This window comes from Siniperca chuatsi, linkage group LG4 (genome assembly GCF_020085105.1).
Source record: "Siniperca chuatsi isolate FFG_IHB_CAS linkage group LG4, ASM2008510v1, whole genome shotgun sequence".
In the NCBI taxonomy this organism is placed as follows: Eukaryota; Metazoa; Chordata; class Actinopteri; order Centrarchiformes; family Sinipercidae; genus Siniperca; species Siniperca chuatsi.
In genome coordinates, this window is record NC_058045.1 from 32,052,523 (window position 1) to 32,068,672 (window position 16,150).

Below are 16,150 nucleotides of genomic sequence, written 5' to 3' on the forward strand. Positions count from 1 at the left end.
ACCGACAGCACCCACAGGGCGCTCAAATACAATAAAACATGCAGACGTGAGCATCTTAACATGCTAATGTTGCGACATGAAGTTGGTTTAGCATGTAATGTTGAAGCGTGTTAACAGTTTGAATGCTGATATAGTATCATTACATGTTCCTGTGCTAACTGATGCTGTACTGGGATGACGGAGAGCCGACGGCCTGCAGGTTCAGGTGTGAGTCAGGTTTCTCTGTCGGTCCTGTCAGTGTCGGTGTTGCTGCAGCTCGTCGACGGCTCGCTGCCCTCCACAGCTGCAAACTTCACCTTCCTGTGCGACCTCTGCGGACACAAGCGCACAACGCTGATCACACGTCCTCCGCTCCAGGGTTCATCCGGAGATAACAGCCAGCTCGATGTGCAGCATCACTGACACACAACCATCCAGCCGGAGAAGGAGCACTCTGGTTGTAGATCGATTCACTGCATTTATTACTCAAAGGCTTTTTTTTTTAATCTGTGAGAGCCACTTCAGCATTCATTCAGTCCTCCAGGCGCCTCGCATCTCACTTAAATCTTTCATAAGTGGTTCTCGCTGCTTTCTGACTCTCTGGTGCATTTTGTTGTGAAGAAAACTGAATAGGAGGTGAAGCAATTTTCTGTTGAAATATTAATCTAAAAATGTCGCTCAGTGGATTATTTGTACAGTGTATTGGGTTCTTTCTAAAGATTCAGAGAATGTTTTACCCATAATGCATCTCAACAAAGACTTAAGGAACAAATAAGTCTGTGGCTTATTTCCCTGTTTGGACTCACCTGATTATCTGCGAGCCCTCGGGAGTATCGGGAAATCTCGTCCCGCCGACGCTCCGCCCTCTCCCAGTCATCCAACCACAGCTGGCGGCGGTACTCTGACTGGCGAGACGTGATTCGCTGGTAGATGGCCTGATTCTGACGGCTGACCAGTCGAAGCTCCTCCCTCCTCTTGTCAGCATTCAGACTGAGGATGAAGCACAGCGGAAGAGGAGTGAAAGGAGAAAGCTTAATACTGATACATGCACACATTTATGTGGAATGCACTTTGATGGCAAACCGCCTCCATTTGTTGTCTGTTTGTTTAAAAGTCAACAACTACATGCAAACACTATGAGGAGATGAGCAGCCTGCGACAGAATAAAGCTCCATTTATTTTATAATGAGCAAAAAGAAAGGGAGTGAAGCCAGTCCAAGTGACGAACCCACAGCCACATTTCCTGTCTGGTTCTGTCGCAGGTGTATTACTCGTATATTTTCTTCTGTTTTACGCACAGCGATCGTGTGTTGGGCTCTGAGCACTGCCAAAAACGTGCTTGACCTACACTCAATACTGCGCCTGAACGCATCCTGTGTAGACAGGTCCTAGAAGTTTAAAAATACATACGCAGAAGGTGATGACATGTCAATGCTGCGTTCACAGCTTGTTTCTGCTGCCCCCAAGTGGCCAAGAAAATCAGTTATTGCAGGTTTAAGTTTGTCAGGTTGTTAGGTCGACTGTAAGCATACTGACTAAGACACAAGGAGAGTATATTTTTAATAACTTAACTGTCCTGCGCACAAAGTTACACGTTTTTTTACCAATCAGGAGTCATTTTATAGGTGTCGCTGTTTCTGGTTGTCGGATTCATCGTAGCTTTCAGCTACTCTGAGTCACAGAATAAAAGATATCAGAGGAGCTTTACAGCTCCTGTCAAGATGAAAGATATTACAGCCCAGCGTGAGGGCGGATAAATACCACAGACCGTCACCTCCATCACACATCCGCATCCAGATCAATAATTCAGCACCGTAACAGAGCAGGACTGGTCGCATCAATATTTAAAGGTCCAACAGGGCGCACCGGCATCATCGCAGCAATGTTAAAGACTTCAGTGGGAGGAGGCTGAGGTCTCAACGTCGAGTCAAGAAAAACTCCATGAAGGTCACCATGACAGCAGAGAAACAGCGCTGGACGGAGGCTTTGTGAAATATACGGGCAAACATATATAAGGTGTTATTATTGGTTATACTCTGGTGCCGTGTTGCTGATCACATGCAACTTGGAAATGATCATCACTGCAGTGATATGACGTAATATTTCATGACATGACAAGATAAGACAGGACGTGACATAGCATGAGATGACGTGGAAGCATAAGCTATGATGTAACAGGACCGACAGGATATGACATCACAGAAAAAGACAGGACATGACAAAATACGACACCGAACGACGTGACATGATATCACATGTCAGGACATTAAACAGCAAATGACACGACACAAGATATAATAAATATACCAGACATAACATCCCATCAGGTCACACGACCGGACATGTGACGTGACGGTACATAGCAGGATATGAGCATGTTGTGTATTATGGGTCAGCGGGTTCTCACCTCCTCAGGTGGTACTGGTTCCGATGGTCCACCAGGCCTTTAGAACAAACGATGTCGGCCAGTCTGGAGGCCAGGAGGCGGTTGTCTCTGTCGATGGTCGACAGCCGCTCATCCTGCAGCTGAATCAAAGAGACCAAGAGTTAAAACAGAGACTGAGGACATTTTAGACTTCATAAAGATCCGGCCGCACCTTCTTCCTGTCAGTCAGACATCGCGTCTCCAACACTGGCCTGATTCTGATGAAAACTGGTGGATTGATTGAAAGGCTTCAGCTTCCACATCATTAAGGCTGACTGACATTCAACTCACACCGATAGTTTAACGAAGGCTCCATAACCAGAAGGCAGCTTTCTTTCCACCTCATATATTATTTCTGAGACTCGGCTCTGTAGCTGCAGGTGATGTCCTGCCTTTTTTCTGTGTTTCAAGTCGGATGAAAACTGAAGAGATGATGACTGCGATGGCATCGTGCTCTGAACATTTAAAAACATCAGCCAAAGTGTGTGTGTGTGTGTGTGTGTGTGTGTGTGTCCACTGACCTGTAGTTTTTTGAGTTTGAGCTGGACGTGAGCTGGTGTCCTCGTGCCCTTGTTGTCCACTACTGGCAGGGCGGAGCTCACCTGCACAGGTAAACACAGGTAAGTGCAATGTGCAGCCACTCAAACTAAACCTGCTAAATCTACAGATAATATGTACACTCAGGTTTTTCAATGAACTTCAGTTCCCATTTTGGAGATACCCAACATTATAATCAACCAAGAGTTAAGGTATGTTCGTTTGACCCCTGGACTGCAGTTCATGTTTATTCATCACAAAATGCAGAGAGGGTCCGACTACCGCCCTCACGTCTGGGGGCCCCAGGCCTGTGAGCCAATGGGAAGAGACTTGGGGCTCCATACGTGAGACGCGTCACTTCCTTTTCTGCCACGAAAGTATAAAAGCAAACAGGTTACTACTTCTACGGTTGATGTAAGTCCTTTTTGGTCAGAACGAGGGTGTCTCCTCTGTACAAATCTGCTATAAGTGAAATGAAAATCTAAGAAAGCCACACAAAGAGTGAAAAATGTTCAGGTGTTACAGCACAGATATAACTTAATCTTCAGTCTTTCATAAAGATGTTTAGAACTAATATTAGCATTTAACTGTAGGATGCAGCTTACTGTTAACACTAGACGTTAGTTAGCTAATGAGCCGTTCAAGATTAGCTTGTTGTATTTGGTGATTTTGTGTTTGGTAATGAAGTAACTGAGCAGGAAAAAATATATGTTTCAAAATTTTTATATTTGGTGTAAACGTTTAGAAGGCGGTATGAGTTTAGACACACATAAATCACTCAAACACTGACACTAACACTCGAGAGGGTTATGTTTTACTCTCTTCCCATTGGCTCACAGACCCTATTTACACACCGATGTGTGTGTGCAGAGTGTTGCTCAGGAGGCAGAGCGGGTCGTCCACTGATCACAGGGTCGGCGGTTCGATCCCCAGCTCTTCCTGTCCACATGTCGAAGTGTCTTTAGGGCAAGACACTGAACCCTGCGTTGCTCATATCAGACCAGCACCTTGCATACCTCGGTGTGTGTGAATGAGAGACAAAGCTTTTGGATAAACAGCGTTATATAAATGCAACCATTTACCATTTGATCTCAGTTCTCACCAAGCACTCCAGGTCTGTCTTATTTCCCTCCAGACCTTTCTATCATGAACTGGAGTCATTAAGCCTCGGGATGAGCATGAATGATTCGCTCGTGTCCTAACATTTTTAACTCACACAACGATGCGTACTCAAATTCAAGTCTGTGTTCATCTTCTTGCATCTTTGTGTTGTCTTTATGTGCAGTCGTGCTGCTCCGCATTCAGTCTAAACGCACCTTAAGGAGATCAGACAGCACAGAGCTGATGTCCTGTCCCCGTTAAGCCGGCCTCTGTTCCACTAGCCTCTGCCACACAATGCATTTTCTTTAAGGGAAATGAATGAGCTGTTCAAATTTTACCAGCCAAATAAATGGGAGCTTAATGCATGTTGTCCAATGCAGACACATGATACAACGGTCAGTCTTTCTTTTTCAGAAAGACTGACAAAAAAAGCAAGCCTACACTGAGCAAAACTAAAAGGTAGAAGTGGGGAGAAATAAGAACACCGTCCTGAATACTCATGGATGACAAGTGACGAAGAATGCAAGAACCTCTGAGGAAAGATGCAGTCAGTGGCCTCGCACCTTCCTATCTGTGTGAGATTTTGAGCCCTCACCGACCCGGCAGAGCTCTACGATCTGCTGGGCAACATCTGCTGGAGGTCCCCCGGTCCCCCAGTCCCCCGGTCCCCCGGTCCCCCGGTCCCCCGGTCCCCCGGTCCCCCGGTCCCCCGGTCCCGGTGCGAACAGTGGGGCGACCGCTCTCTGCCCATTGACTTACGCTCCATCACTGAGCTGCCTTTGTTCAAAGCCAAACTTAAAACCCACTTATTTAGAGTAGCTTTTAACACTTAGTGGCCCTGCGGCACTTCTCTTTATCTTAATGTTGTAACGTGCTCTGCTGACCTATTTGTACTTTTATTATTATTTGTTATTATCATTATTATTTTTTATCTTGTTTTCAATGTTGTGCAGCACTTTGGTTCAGCTTCGGTTGTTGGAAGCTGCTACAGAAATAAAGTTTGTTTGATTGATTGATTGAAAGACGCCAGCAGGATGTTTTTTTAAGGCTAATAATATTTTCAGATTAACAATGTGTCAAATGACTACATGTACAATGAATGGTGTCGCTAGTAGTGATCATCACCAGCTCTGCCTCAGCTCCATCGTGGGTTTTAGTGTCTTTTAGCTCACTGGTTTGGTTTCCAGCTTCAGCAGGCAGCTGATTTTAGCAAAAACGCTCACTGAATGTAACCAAACAGCGGACAGACACAGTTAGAGACAGGAACATCTAGCAGCTAAAGAGACTTGAATATTGGACTTACATTCATCAGGTGACACAAACTCCACTCCAAATGAATAATAATTTTTCTCTGTCACTGCTGGATGTGTAAATAAGCAACTGTTTGCTAACCTGTTCGCCACAACAACATTATAAAGTGATAATATGTCAAATATTGTGTTTAGTTCGTTTCGCTGCCCCCAAGTGGCCAAAAAAATCAACGAGTACAGCTTTAACCAACAGAGTAACTACAGCAAGTATATAATGTATTTTCTCTTCCTTTATTCTGTACTTACTGTGATTCGTTCTTATTACATCGAGTGTTAGATATGGGACCGTCCCATACACGCTTTGGATAAGCGTAACCCTTCAAACCATCAATTCTTCATCAGCTCTCCTTCTCCAATCCACCTCCCACCACTAATCCATCTGCAACCTAGAAACCAGTCGCCAACGCAAACCCACCAGTCGTCCACTGCCCCTTCATTTCAAACACCAGAACTAGTCCATCTCCAGCCACAGCTTCACCAGCCGTTCATCTCCAGCGCTGCTCCTTCATCAGCCCTCCAAACCCCCCACCACCACCAACACATCACCAGGACCAGCAGTCCTTCACCACCCAGTCCTCCACCTCTGTCTTCACCCTCCTACCTTCCTGCGGTGGTTTTCGTAGTTGTTCTGGTCCCATCGCTGCTGCAGGTAGCGGTTGGTGACGGGCTTTAATGGCTGATAGGACCTGTGCATGCTGCACCTCTGATAATAACCTCACACTCACTCATTCACAGACTCTCAGTCTAACTCAGCAGGAGGCGCGTGTGTGTGTGTGTGTGTGTGTGTGTGTGTGTGTGTGTGTGTGTGTGTGTGTGTGTGTGTGCAGGCCTGGGGGGGTTGTCGCCATGGAGCTGTACCCCTCTTTATCTCATTGCAGCCAGATAAGGTTCCTATTAATTATTACTGAACTGAGGAGGCATGCACACGCACTCATACGCACCCGAGATTAATTCACTTGCATGTGGCTGCAGATAAATTACAGCATTAAACATCACATGCAACATTCTTCTTTTCCACCATTTTATTTTTAATATCTGGGTATTTGGATAAGAATAATATTGCACTTTGCAAAAATGCATTTTTTTTTTCAGATTGTAGATTGTTTTTTTTTAAGTTTAATTAAATATTTAAACTAAATGCACTTAAAGTTTTCACAAATCTGGACGCTGATTGGCTGACAGCAGCAGTTCTTCTGATTAAAACAAGGAAAAGTGAAGGTTCCTGTTTAAAGTCTGCAAACTGACCCGATTTAGAGAAGCTGAAACAGAACTGCAACCAACTGTTAGTCTCAAGAAATGTATAATAATGTAAATATGTAATAAATCCATTTAAAAGAAAGAAAGAATGAATTAAAGAAAGAAAGAAAGAATAAATAAATAAATAAATGCATTAAAGAAAGAAATAATGAAGGACAAAGAAAGAAAGAATAAATGAATTAATTAAAGAAAGGAAGAAATAAGCAATTAAAGACCAACAGAAAGAAAAAAATTAATTTTTTTGTCATAGGATTTTCTTTGATCCTGCATCCAATTTACAGTGGACATTATTTTAAATAAACAGTTGGTAATATAAAAATGCATTAAAATGTCCCATTACATTTTAATGCATACAATTACATTTTTTTTACTCCTTAATCAACAATATTTTAACTAACATATAATATGTAAACTCATTTAGAGAAACATTTTAATATTTTGAAGTTATCAGTTGACAGTTACAGTTGTACATTTACATTTGGTGCAAAGTATTACTTTGAATTGAACTTCTATCGCTTAGGCCCATTATATTTTTATTTCTATTTATTTATTTAGCAACATCTGTAATGTATTTTCTCTTTGTTGAGCTGTAGAGGGCGTCGTGCAGCAGGTCTGCTGGGCTGCACTGGTGCGACTGCACAGACCTGCAGATGGATTTGAACCGGCAACCTGACGCTGTCCCTCTCAGTGTCAGTGTCAGCTTGTTTCATGTGTGATGCCGACCATATAGACGCAAAAGTGACACATAAAATAGAAGAAAAAAGACGTGGTTATGACAATATTATGGCATTTAGAAACAACAACATTGTCCAAATTAGGACCAAATGTTGATGAAAATCAAATAAAATACAAATAAAATCATGTGTAGCTTTTTATGTGTCTTAAAATATATTTATATATCTATATGAAGTGTAGTTGTCTGTCTCATATGTGTCTATATATTATATAAATTATATATGTATATATTCTGCGTGTTCTCTATGTCTTTTTCACTGTTTCTCCGTCTAATTAATTCAAACCAGAACTTTCTTAGCATGATGACAGTTTCCTCACATAACCTCAGCTGTTCTGCAGTGACAGCAAATATAGAAGAAAACCTAAAAATACAAAGACACAAAACATAAATAATAAATTGTGTGCTCTATAAATAGAACTCAAACTATTTATAGAGCACATTAAATTCTCTGTCTGTCCTCTGATTTCTGGTAACAACAGCAGTGAAAATCACTCATATTATTATATAATATTATTATCAGTTTATACAGTTAGCTAGTTTTAACTGCTTTATACAGTTAGCTAGTTTTAACTACTTTATATACAGTTAGCTAGTTTTAACTACTTTATATACAGTTAGCTAGTTTTAACTGCTTTATACAGTTAGCTAGTTTAACTGCTTTATGTACAGTTAGGTAGTTTTAACTGCTTTATATACAGTTAGCTAGTTTTAACTACTTTATATACAGTTAGCTAGTTTCAACTGCTTTATATACAGTTAGGTAGTTTTAACTACTTTTTAAACAGTTAGCTAGTTTTAACTGCTTTATACAGTTAGCTAGTTTTAACTGCTTTATATACAGTTAGCTAGTTTTAACTGCTTTATATACAGTTAGCTAGTTTTATCTACTGTATATACAGTTAGCTAGTTTCAACTGCTTTATATACAGTTAGCTAGTTTTAACTGCTTTATATACAGTTAGGTAGTTTTAACTACTTTTTAAACAGTTAGCTAGTTTTAACTGCTTTATATACAGTTAGCTAGTTTTAACTACTGTATATACAGTTAGCTAGTTTTAACTGCTTTATACAGTTAGCTAGTTTTAACTGCTTTATATACAGTTAGCTAGTTTTATCTACTGTATATACAGTTAGCTAGTTTCAACTGCTTTATATACAGTTAGCTAGTTTTAACTGCTTTATATACAGTTAGGTAGTTTTAACTACTTTTTAAACAGTTAGCTAGTTTTAACTGCTTTATATACAGTTAGCTAGTTTTAACTGCTTTATATACAATTAGCTAGTTTCAACTGCTTTATATACAGTTAGCTAGTTTTATTTACTGTATATACAGTTAGCTAGTTTCAACTGCTTTATATACAGTTAGCTAGTTTTATCTACTGTATATACAGTTAGCTAGTTTCAACTGCTTTATATACGGTTAGGTAGTTTCAACTGCTTTATACACAGTTAGCTAGTTTTAACTACTTTTTAAACAGTTAGCTAGATTAGTCCAGTGGCTCCCAACCTAGGGGTCGGGCCCCTCCAAAGGGTCACCAGATAAATCTGAGGGGTCATTAGATGATTAATGGGAAAGGAAAGAAGAAGAAACAAAGTTCTGATACACATCTGTTTTCGGTTTTTGGATTTTTCTCTAATCTTCGACAGGCATAGACTCAATGTGCTTAAGTACAGTACTTGAGTTAATGTACTTAGTTACTTTCCACCACTGACTTGTAGTGGCCACTGACACTTTGAGACATGTCATACTTTGTCTTTGTCTGTACTGTCTCTCAGCTGTTGTTGTTGCCACTTGGCTTCTGCGAGTTTCTGAGCCTAAATATTCAAACTGGCTGCAGTAGGAAGAAAGTCGCTATTCTGAGAGACTTCATTCTATTCAACTTTATTTCTTTTATTTATCATAATAAAATAAACAGCTATGTCGTGTCGTCTATTGCAGAATAAATGAGCTGTATGAGAGATTAAACGTGACCAGAGTTGAACTTCAAAACTCTGCAGAGAGAATGTGTACGAAGGGATTCCTCCACACAGTCTCCCCATGAAGACTGCAGCCGAGAGACGGAAATAATGACGACAGACAAGCTCACAGACAAACAACTCTGTCCTTTTATTAAGCCGTCAGCTCTGGTTAAACTGAAGGAGAAAACTGTGCAGCGAGCCAGGCCTCTCGCTCTGAAGAGGACTGTGTTTCTTGGCAGGTGTAGCTGGTATGAAACCAAAACCTCCGTCATCTATTTCACAGTTTGTTGTAGCCTCAGCGATGCCTCCTCAGTCCCATCTCACATCCAAGAGAACATATTTTACATTTTTTACATTATTCAGGTATGACGGCCAGGTTTGGTGGTTGCAGTGAAATGTGTGTGGGGAGGTCCTTTCAGGTGCCAACTGGCTGTTTTCACAGGAAGAAAACCGCGGTGCTTTAGGCAGAATGTAGGATATTTCCAAACGTAAAGTGCCTCCATGTTACCAGGTGTTGATGTTTTGTTGTTGAGTACTTCACTGATTTATCATCGCTCTCTTACAACATTGTCAGACTCACGATGGGCAGTTAAAAAAAGGATCAAAATCGATGCAGCAGAACCAGAGATATCTTTTTTATTCCACAGATTCTTCTTCCAGGTCAAAACCTGGCACCTACATTACCCACAATGCAACTCAACTGCCGACAGTTATGTGTGAGATTGGGTATGTTAGGAGTGGCTAATGTAGCCTGGAGCCTGTAGCCTGCAGCAGAGATGAGGACCGAGCTACAGAGGTCCAGGAAGATCACTTCTTTCTAACTCCACACCCCCAGATGCCCCCCCACAGGTGTAGGATGACATAAAGCATTACTGATCCTACAAACATCTAAATAGGATGCTATGGAATAGCCTGAAAACTAGACTGAGTTTCCATTTAGTTTCATTCCTGACATTCTGACGTCATGTTCATGTTGGCAGATCTTTGTTTAGGAGGAGGGTTGTTTTATTTTGTTTTCCCCTGACCAATAAGCAGTGAGTGACATATCCCCTCAACGTCTTTTTCAGTCAACACAACAAAGCCGTGGAGCACTAGCTCCATCCACTGCGTGGGCGACACTCCCGCTTGTCGAAGTGTGTTTTCAAGTGTGGAATGAGCTCCTTGTGGCCGCTTCCCTGAGCTTTTCTATGGGAACCGTCCGGGACTCATTCACTGAGATACAGCGGAACGGAGCTATGGCAGCAATTGCTAGGAGCAGTTAAGAAACATGTCGATTTAAGTTGTTATTTCTGTAAGTCAACTTGTAATAATTTGCACAGCTGCATTGATCTCATCTAAGCTTGTCGCCATTTATTGACCATCGCTATTCTTCATGGATGTAGCAGGTAGCTAGCTAGCTATGTAGGAAGATGATGTCCCCATTCTTCATCCTGCCTACAAAGTCCTGAGTAGTTGACAATGAGCACAACACCAGATCTGTTTGAATAGCTGAACAAAACTGAGATTCAGATGTCTGGAAGCAGGCTAGTTACAGGCTACACCGGAATGTAAACGATCACAATATTAATTTTCTATATTTCCCACCAAGCTTGATGGGTTTTTTTTACCCGCATCTCCTTCAGTTGGCGCCGTCAAAACGTCCTCTTCTTGTCAATGCTGGAATGCCAATGGACGCGTGCAAGGGGTGTTGGTGTATTTCGGTGTGGGTGGCCACAGCACTCGTAGGAAGCATCAAAATGTCCACTGAAATTTGTCAAACCACTCCTGCAGAACAGTCCACCTCCTTGCTGCCCATCTGATCAGTATGTTCCACTCACACTTTCAGAAAACACTGGCTAAATACACCGCTTACATTTCTATCCTCAGACCTGACCCCGTCGAGCTCTTCAGTCATAACTAGTCATAACTCACGTATGTCACACACAAACCTGGAGAATACAATCAACCTGACGTTTTTGTGTTTTCTTGCAGCAGCCTATTGTTGGCTGCACGACTTAATCAAGATAAACTCAGTGGATCATCGCGCATAATGGCTTTGCCCTTTGGCATGGCACTTTTTAAATTAAAGACTGCAGATGCCTTCAGAGGGCTGTAGGGATTCAATTAACTGAAGAGGAAGGCTTTTAATCAGCTGAGGAAGAAGCTGTGGGTAAAAGATGCTTAACAAATCAACCGTCAGTACTGACTGCTTGAGTGGCATGGAGTTAGCATTGGACTTGTATTTTGATGCTGATTTAGTTGCATCGTCTGGCTGGAAGGTGTTTCATTATAAGGATATTAACATTAATCAGCAATATTCTGTAGCTGCTACAAGTTTCCATCAGTCAGAGACAGTTTTCACAAAATATGAGCATGTTGCTCAACAGCATCTAATCTTCACTGAAGCCCTACCTTTGCACCATGTGCTCTGAACTAGGCAAGAAAATACCAAAGGGACAACCAAACCACATTTCAGACAAGTTGGAAAGTACCCACATGTCTTAGCTGTGCTTGCACTGCCACAAAAATAAAGTCATCTGATTGTACTGAAGAGATTAGGAAAACCCCCAACTTCCCTCTTGAAACACAAAGTCGTAAATATTTCCCACATGAAGCTAAAGTTAGCTCCACACAGGCTCCAGCCACTTTGCCCAAACCATAATTTTTGAGACGGGTCCAACTGCAGTCCTCCCTCCCGAGGCCCCAGTTCTGTGAGCCAATGGGGTTTGAGCATGCGTAGTAGGGTTCGGTTGTATGAAGTAAGCTAGGCAAACTTTCACTAATCTGTTTCTGAACAAATTTGAGGTGAGAAATAAGCAACCCAGTTGCTGAATCTTCGCTCATGTTAGATCTACAACGCCTAATTTAAAAGTTTGTTCTGACTTTCGTAAGGGAAGGGCCCTACTGTTGAGAAATTTCCCATAGAGGTTAGCGAGTTAGCTAACATTAGCTTGCAGTTTACTTACGCCGTGTGATCAGCAGCTGACTATATAACTAAAACGCCATACAGTTTTCTTTCTCATCTGATCCTTATCATTATTATTATTATTATCATATACTGTTAGATATCTTGCAAGTTAGTATGTCCGTGGTCGTTTAGTTATGCTATAGCTGTTCACTGATTGTGCATTCTATAACATATTCAGATATTAATGAATTAATGGTTTATTTACATCCTGGGGGAGGTCTGAGGTGCTGCAGTTGGACCCTTTTGTAATCTTTCAGCTAACAAAGAAGGTTATAAGTCGGGTGAAGCTATTATAGGCACAGAGGAGGGAGGTCGGGCTGGATGGACGGGTCCACAAAACATCAGAAGTAGAGACTGCTGTTCACTTCCTGTTTCCTACCAACAATCATCGCTGGTTTCTTTTAACTGTGACTGTAGTCGTTCCCTAACCGTAACCATGTGGTTATTATTGTAACCATGGTTACGGCGAAGGTCCCCCAAACTAAACAAGGGCAACCTCGAGGGCAAACAATGTAACGTCGTTTCGTTTGGAGGACTTCTGGATGGCTAACACATTCACCATGACAACTTGATGATAATACGTTAATGTTGCGTTTAAAGCCGGTTGTGCTGCCCCCTAGTGTCTAATAAATCAATGAATGCAGGTTTCACAAGTGAAAACAGTGTGACCTTATTTTGAATTAGGAGGCTTTGCAGCCATTTTGCCACCAGTTTTTTTTCTTCACCACGTGGGAAATATGCGGCTGTCAGAAATTGATGTGAAAGGTTTTCCCCACTTATATGTATTATATACAAAATGTCATGAACATGACATGAACATGTGAACCTTTGACCCTGCAGACGCGTTAGATCTTTCCATTTCTGAACAGTTACTATAAACAGAAGATTTCTGTGACGCTCATCTAATAAACAATGCTGGAGTGGAGTGCTGTGACCTTCGACTTCTCCTCCACTTGTTTAATTGTACCACGGGTGATCTAGGAACTGGAGCTAAATAGTAATGCTGGCCTGAGTGGAAGCTTCTCTGATTAACAACAGGTTAGAAATGACTAGAATATAAAATCCACACATTTTCATTCTCCAGCTCTTCCTCTGAATACAGATGAAACTGGACGCCAGAGGCAGATTTCAAAGAATGGTTCAATATGCTGCTCAACACTGCATTCAGGACACCATGTCCTTTGATTTCAGCTGTGTGTGTGTGGTGTGTGTGTGTGTGTGTGTGTGTGTGCAGGATTAATTGAGCATGTTTTACTACTGTGTGTGTGTGTGTGTGTGTGTGTGTGTGTGTGTTCTCTTCTCTTGCTGTGATGAAACACCACGGGGAATCCATTTATTTTGAAGTCTGTTTATTATGCTCTACAGTGGAGAGAGACAGGACGGATGAGAGACATCGTGGGGGAGTGGAGGAGAGAGAGAGGGGAGATATGTGTTGTCTCAATGCTCAATGACTAGAGAGGAGTCTCTGACATCTTTTTATCAACGGAGTCTGATGGTTTTCAGCAAAAGAGCTCTTGATATGAGAGTAATCAGAGTCATTGATCGAGTGTGTGTTTACGTGGCGCCCTGATCTGATCAGTGTTTGTGCAGATCTGTCTGACGTCATTCTGACAAACTGCCACTCTAAATTACCGTGCAAACGTAATCCTGATTGATTCCCACTCTAATTTCAGGCGGCAAGTGATTAACTTGTCAATCACCTCTTCCCACGCACATTAACACACAAACACACACTCCATGCAACACCCCCCCTGCCTCAGGGAGAAATGAAGAGTTTTGAGGGAACCAGATCATTTTCTTGCCCTCTGTTTACATCCACAGTGTGCCAGTCGAATCCTCTATGAGAGGCCACGTAGAGAGCTGGATACAGCGGGGCCATAGACCATCAGCGAAACAGAGACGCATGTAAAACTGTTGACGGTACACTCAAACTGCAAACAAGTATTATGTCCTTGTATGATGAATCTTTAAACCAGGAAGACTGGTTTAAAAAAAAAACATTCTAGAGAAGCAACTTTTATGTGTTTGAAGTAACATCAGCGTAAAGTCTATGGGACCGTGGACCAGGACATATGGATGTGCTTTTCGGATGAATGGGGGCCATCTTGCAGTCCAGTATCCAGTTCTCATAATACATCCATGGGCCACACCTGCTGAAGTGGTTCAGGGGTCAACTGGGTCTGATTGAGAGTCTACAGTCACACTGGCGAGTCTGTAAGGCTGTAGTCTGAGCTAAATGCTAACATCAGCATGCTAACATGTTGATGTTTAGCAGGTATAATGTTCACCATGTTAGTTTAGCCTGTTAGCATGCTAACATTAGCTAGTTAGCGGTAAACATTAGCTGAGGCTGATGGGAGCGCCATCAGCTCTGCAGGTCAGAAACCAAAGTGTCGGACACGTTAACATGTCGACCTGATGGTGGCGCTAGATCCTCTGGAGGACATCAATGACATTTCATGACCATCTGTTCAATTACTGTCAAGATGCTGTATGTCAGTCTGGAGCAAAGTACGGACAGACCAACCGGCATCGCCGTCCCACACTGATAGCTTGGCTACAAACGCGAAATAGAGTAGTTTATCAACGTCTTTCTCATTGGTCATCCAAACCTGATGTTGATGTGTTAAAATGCGCTGCGTGGCTCCTCGGGGCCTCAGTTCCGTACTTGTGCTTTTGGCTGGTGAATCTGGGGCCCTGCAGCCAATCGCAGTCCATCTGGCCGAGGAGCTGCACTTCCGCTGCCTGCTCACACCCAGAGTGCTCATGTATAGCTCTTTTGCATGCTGTTGTCGTCGGGTTGATGTCGGAAAGAAAGGGATTTTGCTGTTAGATTTCAATGAATTATTTTAAGCTAGCAGTTGTTTGTATCTCAGCAGCTGCCTTTGACTCCTTGCCAGGAAACCCAGTGGGGACAGCTGCCGTTCTTGTTACATTCCCTTTGTTCCTGTGTTTTTGTGTCAGGTTTAGGACTTTCTCTTTGTGTAGTTTATTAGCATTTAGATTTTGGTTCTCCCTGATGTTACATTTAAGCTTCTATATCTGCCAATAAAAGACCGAAACACTGAACAAACTGACTCATCACATTCGACGTCTAGTTCTTTGTTACTCCACTTCCCCCTAGAACGAGTCGGTGTCGTAACGAGTAAAAGACAGCTGTGTCACTTGGCCACATTTGGAGGGACCTTTGAAATGGGACAGAATACACTGAGCAGGGGGACACTGACACTGCGCATTAGTGTTTAAATGTACAAAAGTGTACATGTACCTGTGTCCATATGGCCTGATATAAACATTTCAGTGTTATGACCAAATCAGAGGTTGAAACCACGGAGTTCATATGATGTGACCGCAGCATTACTCCCCCATAACTCCCTTATTACTCCCCCATTATTCTGTTATTATTTCTTCACCTCTCCTGCGTTACTCCTCTGGTCGCTCTGCGAGTGCTCTGCACAGGCTGTCCTTAATGAACAGAAGGAGAGAAGATTCAAATAAAAATGTAATTGTCGCTCTCTCTCTCGCTCTGCAGAGGATATTGCTTAAAAGTGTAATCAGATGGAAAGCACAGACACACAAACACACACACATAGACCATCACCTGTTAGTGTAACAGGTAAGTGTGTGTATGTGTGAGGAGAGGAAGCAGAGACTTGTCTGAGTGGGAAACACAAATGGCAGCAGGACATGATGTTCCTTCCATCTTCAACTGAGCCAAAAACCGTCTAAAAATGCCGGCCCATTACCGATTAGACACACCAGCTGACTATAAATCCAGAGAGTCCAGTCGAGTGAGGACGACAAGCTCCAGCTGAGACAAAAAGCCAGGAGGGAGCGCTGATTGATTCGCTCGTTAGTCGCCTGTTGTGGTATGAAGGGCAGTCCGCGCTTTATCTCCTC

General features: G+C 42.4%; 1 protein-coding gene across 2 annotated transcripts; it reads right to left on the reverse strand.

Moving 5' to 3' along the window:
• si:ch211-284k5.2 (uncharacterized protein CFAP97D2) lies at positions 1-6,086 on the reverse strand. Of its 2 annotated transcripts, none has more exons than XM_044193639.1 (5): positions 5,954-6,086; positions 2,926-3,006; positions 2,387-2,505; positions 786-969; positions 1-311 (listed from the first exon to the last, which is right to left on the reverse strand). In XM_044193639.1, exons 1-5 carry the CDS (start codon positions 6,044-6,046, stop codon positions 213-215), a joined length of 576 nt encoding a protein of 191 aa, XP_044049574.1. In that variant the 5' UTR covers positions 6,047-6,086; the 3' UTR covers positions 1-212. The 2 variants fall into 2 exon arrangements, with proteins under 2 accessions (XP_044049574.1, XP_044049575.1); XM_044193640.1 differs by having other exon boundaries at positions 173-604.
• Between the last annotated feature and the right edge of the window lie 10,064 nt (positions 6,087-16,150).

Coding starts and splice junctions, on each gene's coding strand:
- si:ch211-284k5.2 (XM_044193639.1), bottom strand. CDS start 6,046: ATGCACAGGTCCTATCAGCCATTAAAGCCCGTCACCAACCGCTACCTG. Junction 3,007..5,953: donor ACGAAAACCACCGCAGGAAG/GTAGGAGGGTGA, acceptor TTACCTGTGCAG/GTGAGCTCCGCCCTGCCAGT. Junction 2,506..2,925: donor TCAAACTCAAAAAACTACAG/GTCAGTGGACAC, acceptor TCTTTGATTCAG/CTGCAGGATGAGCGGCTGTC.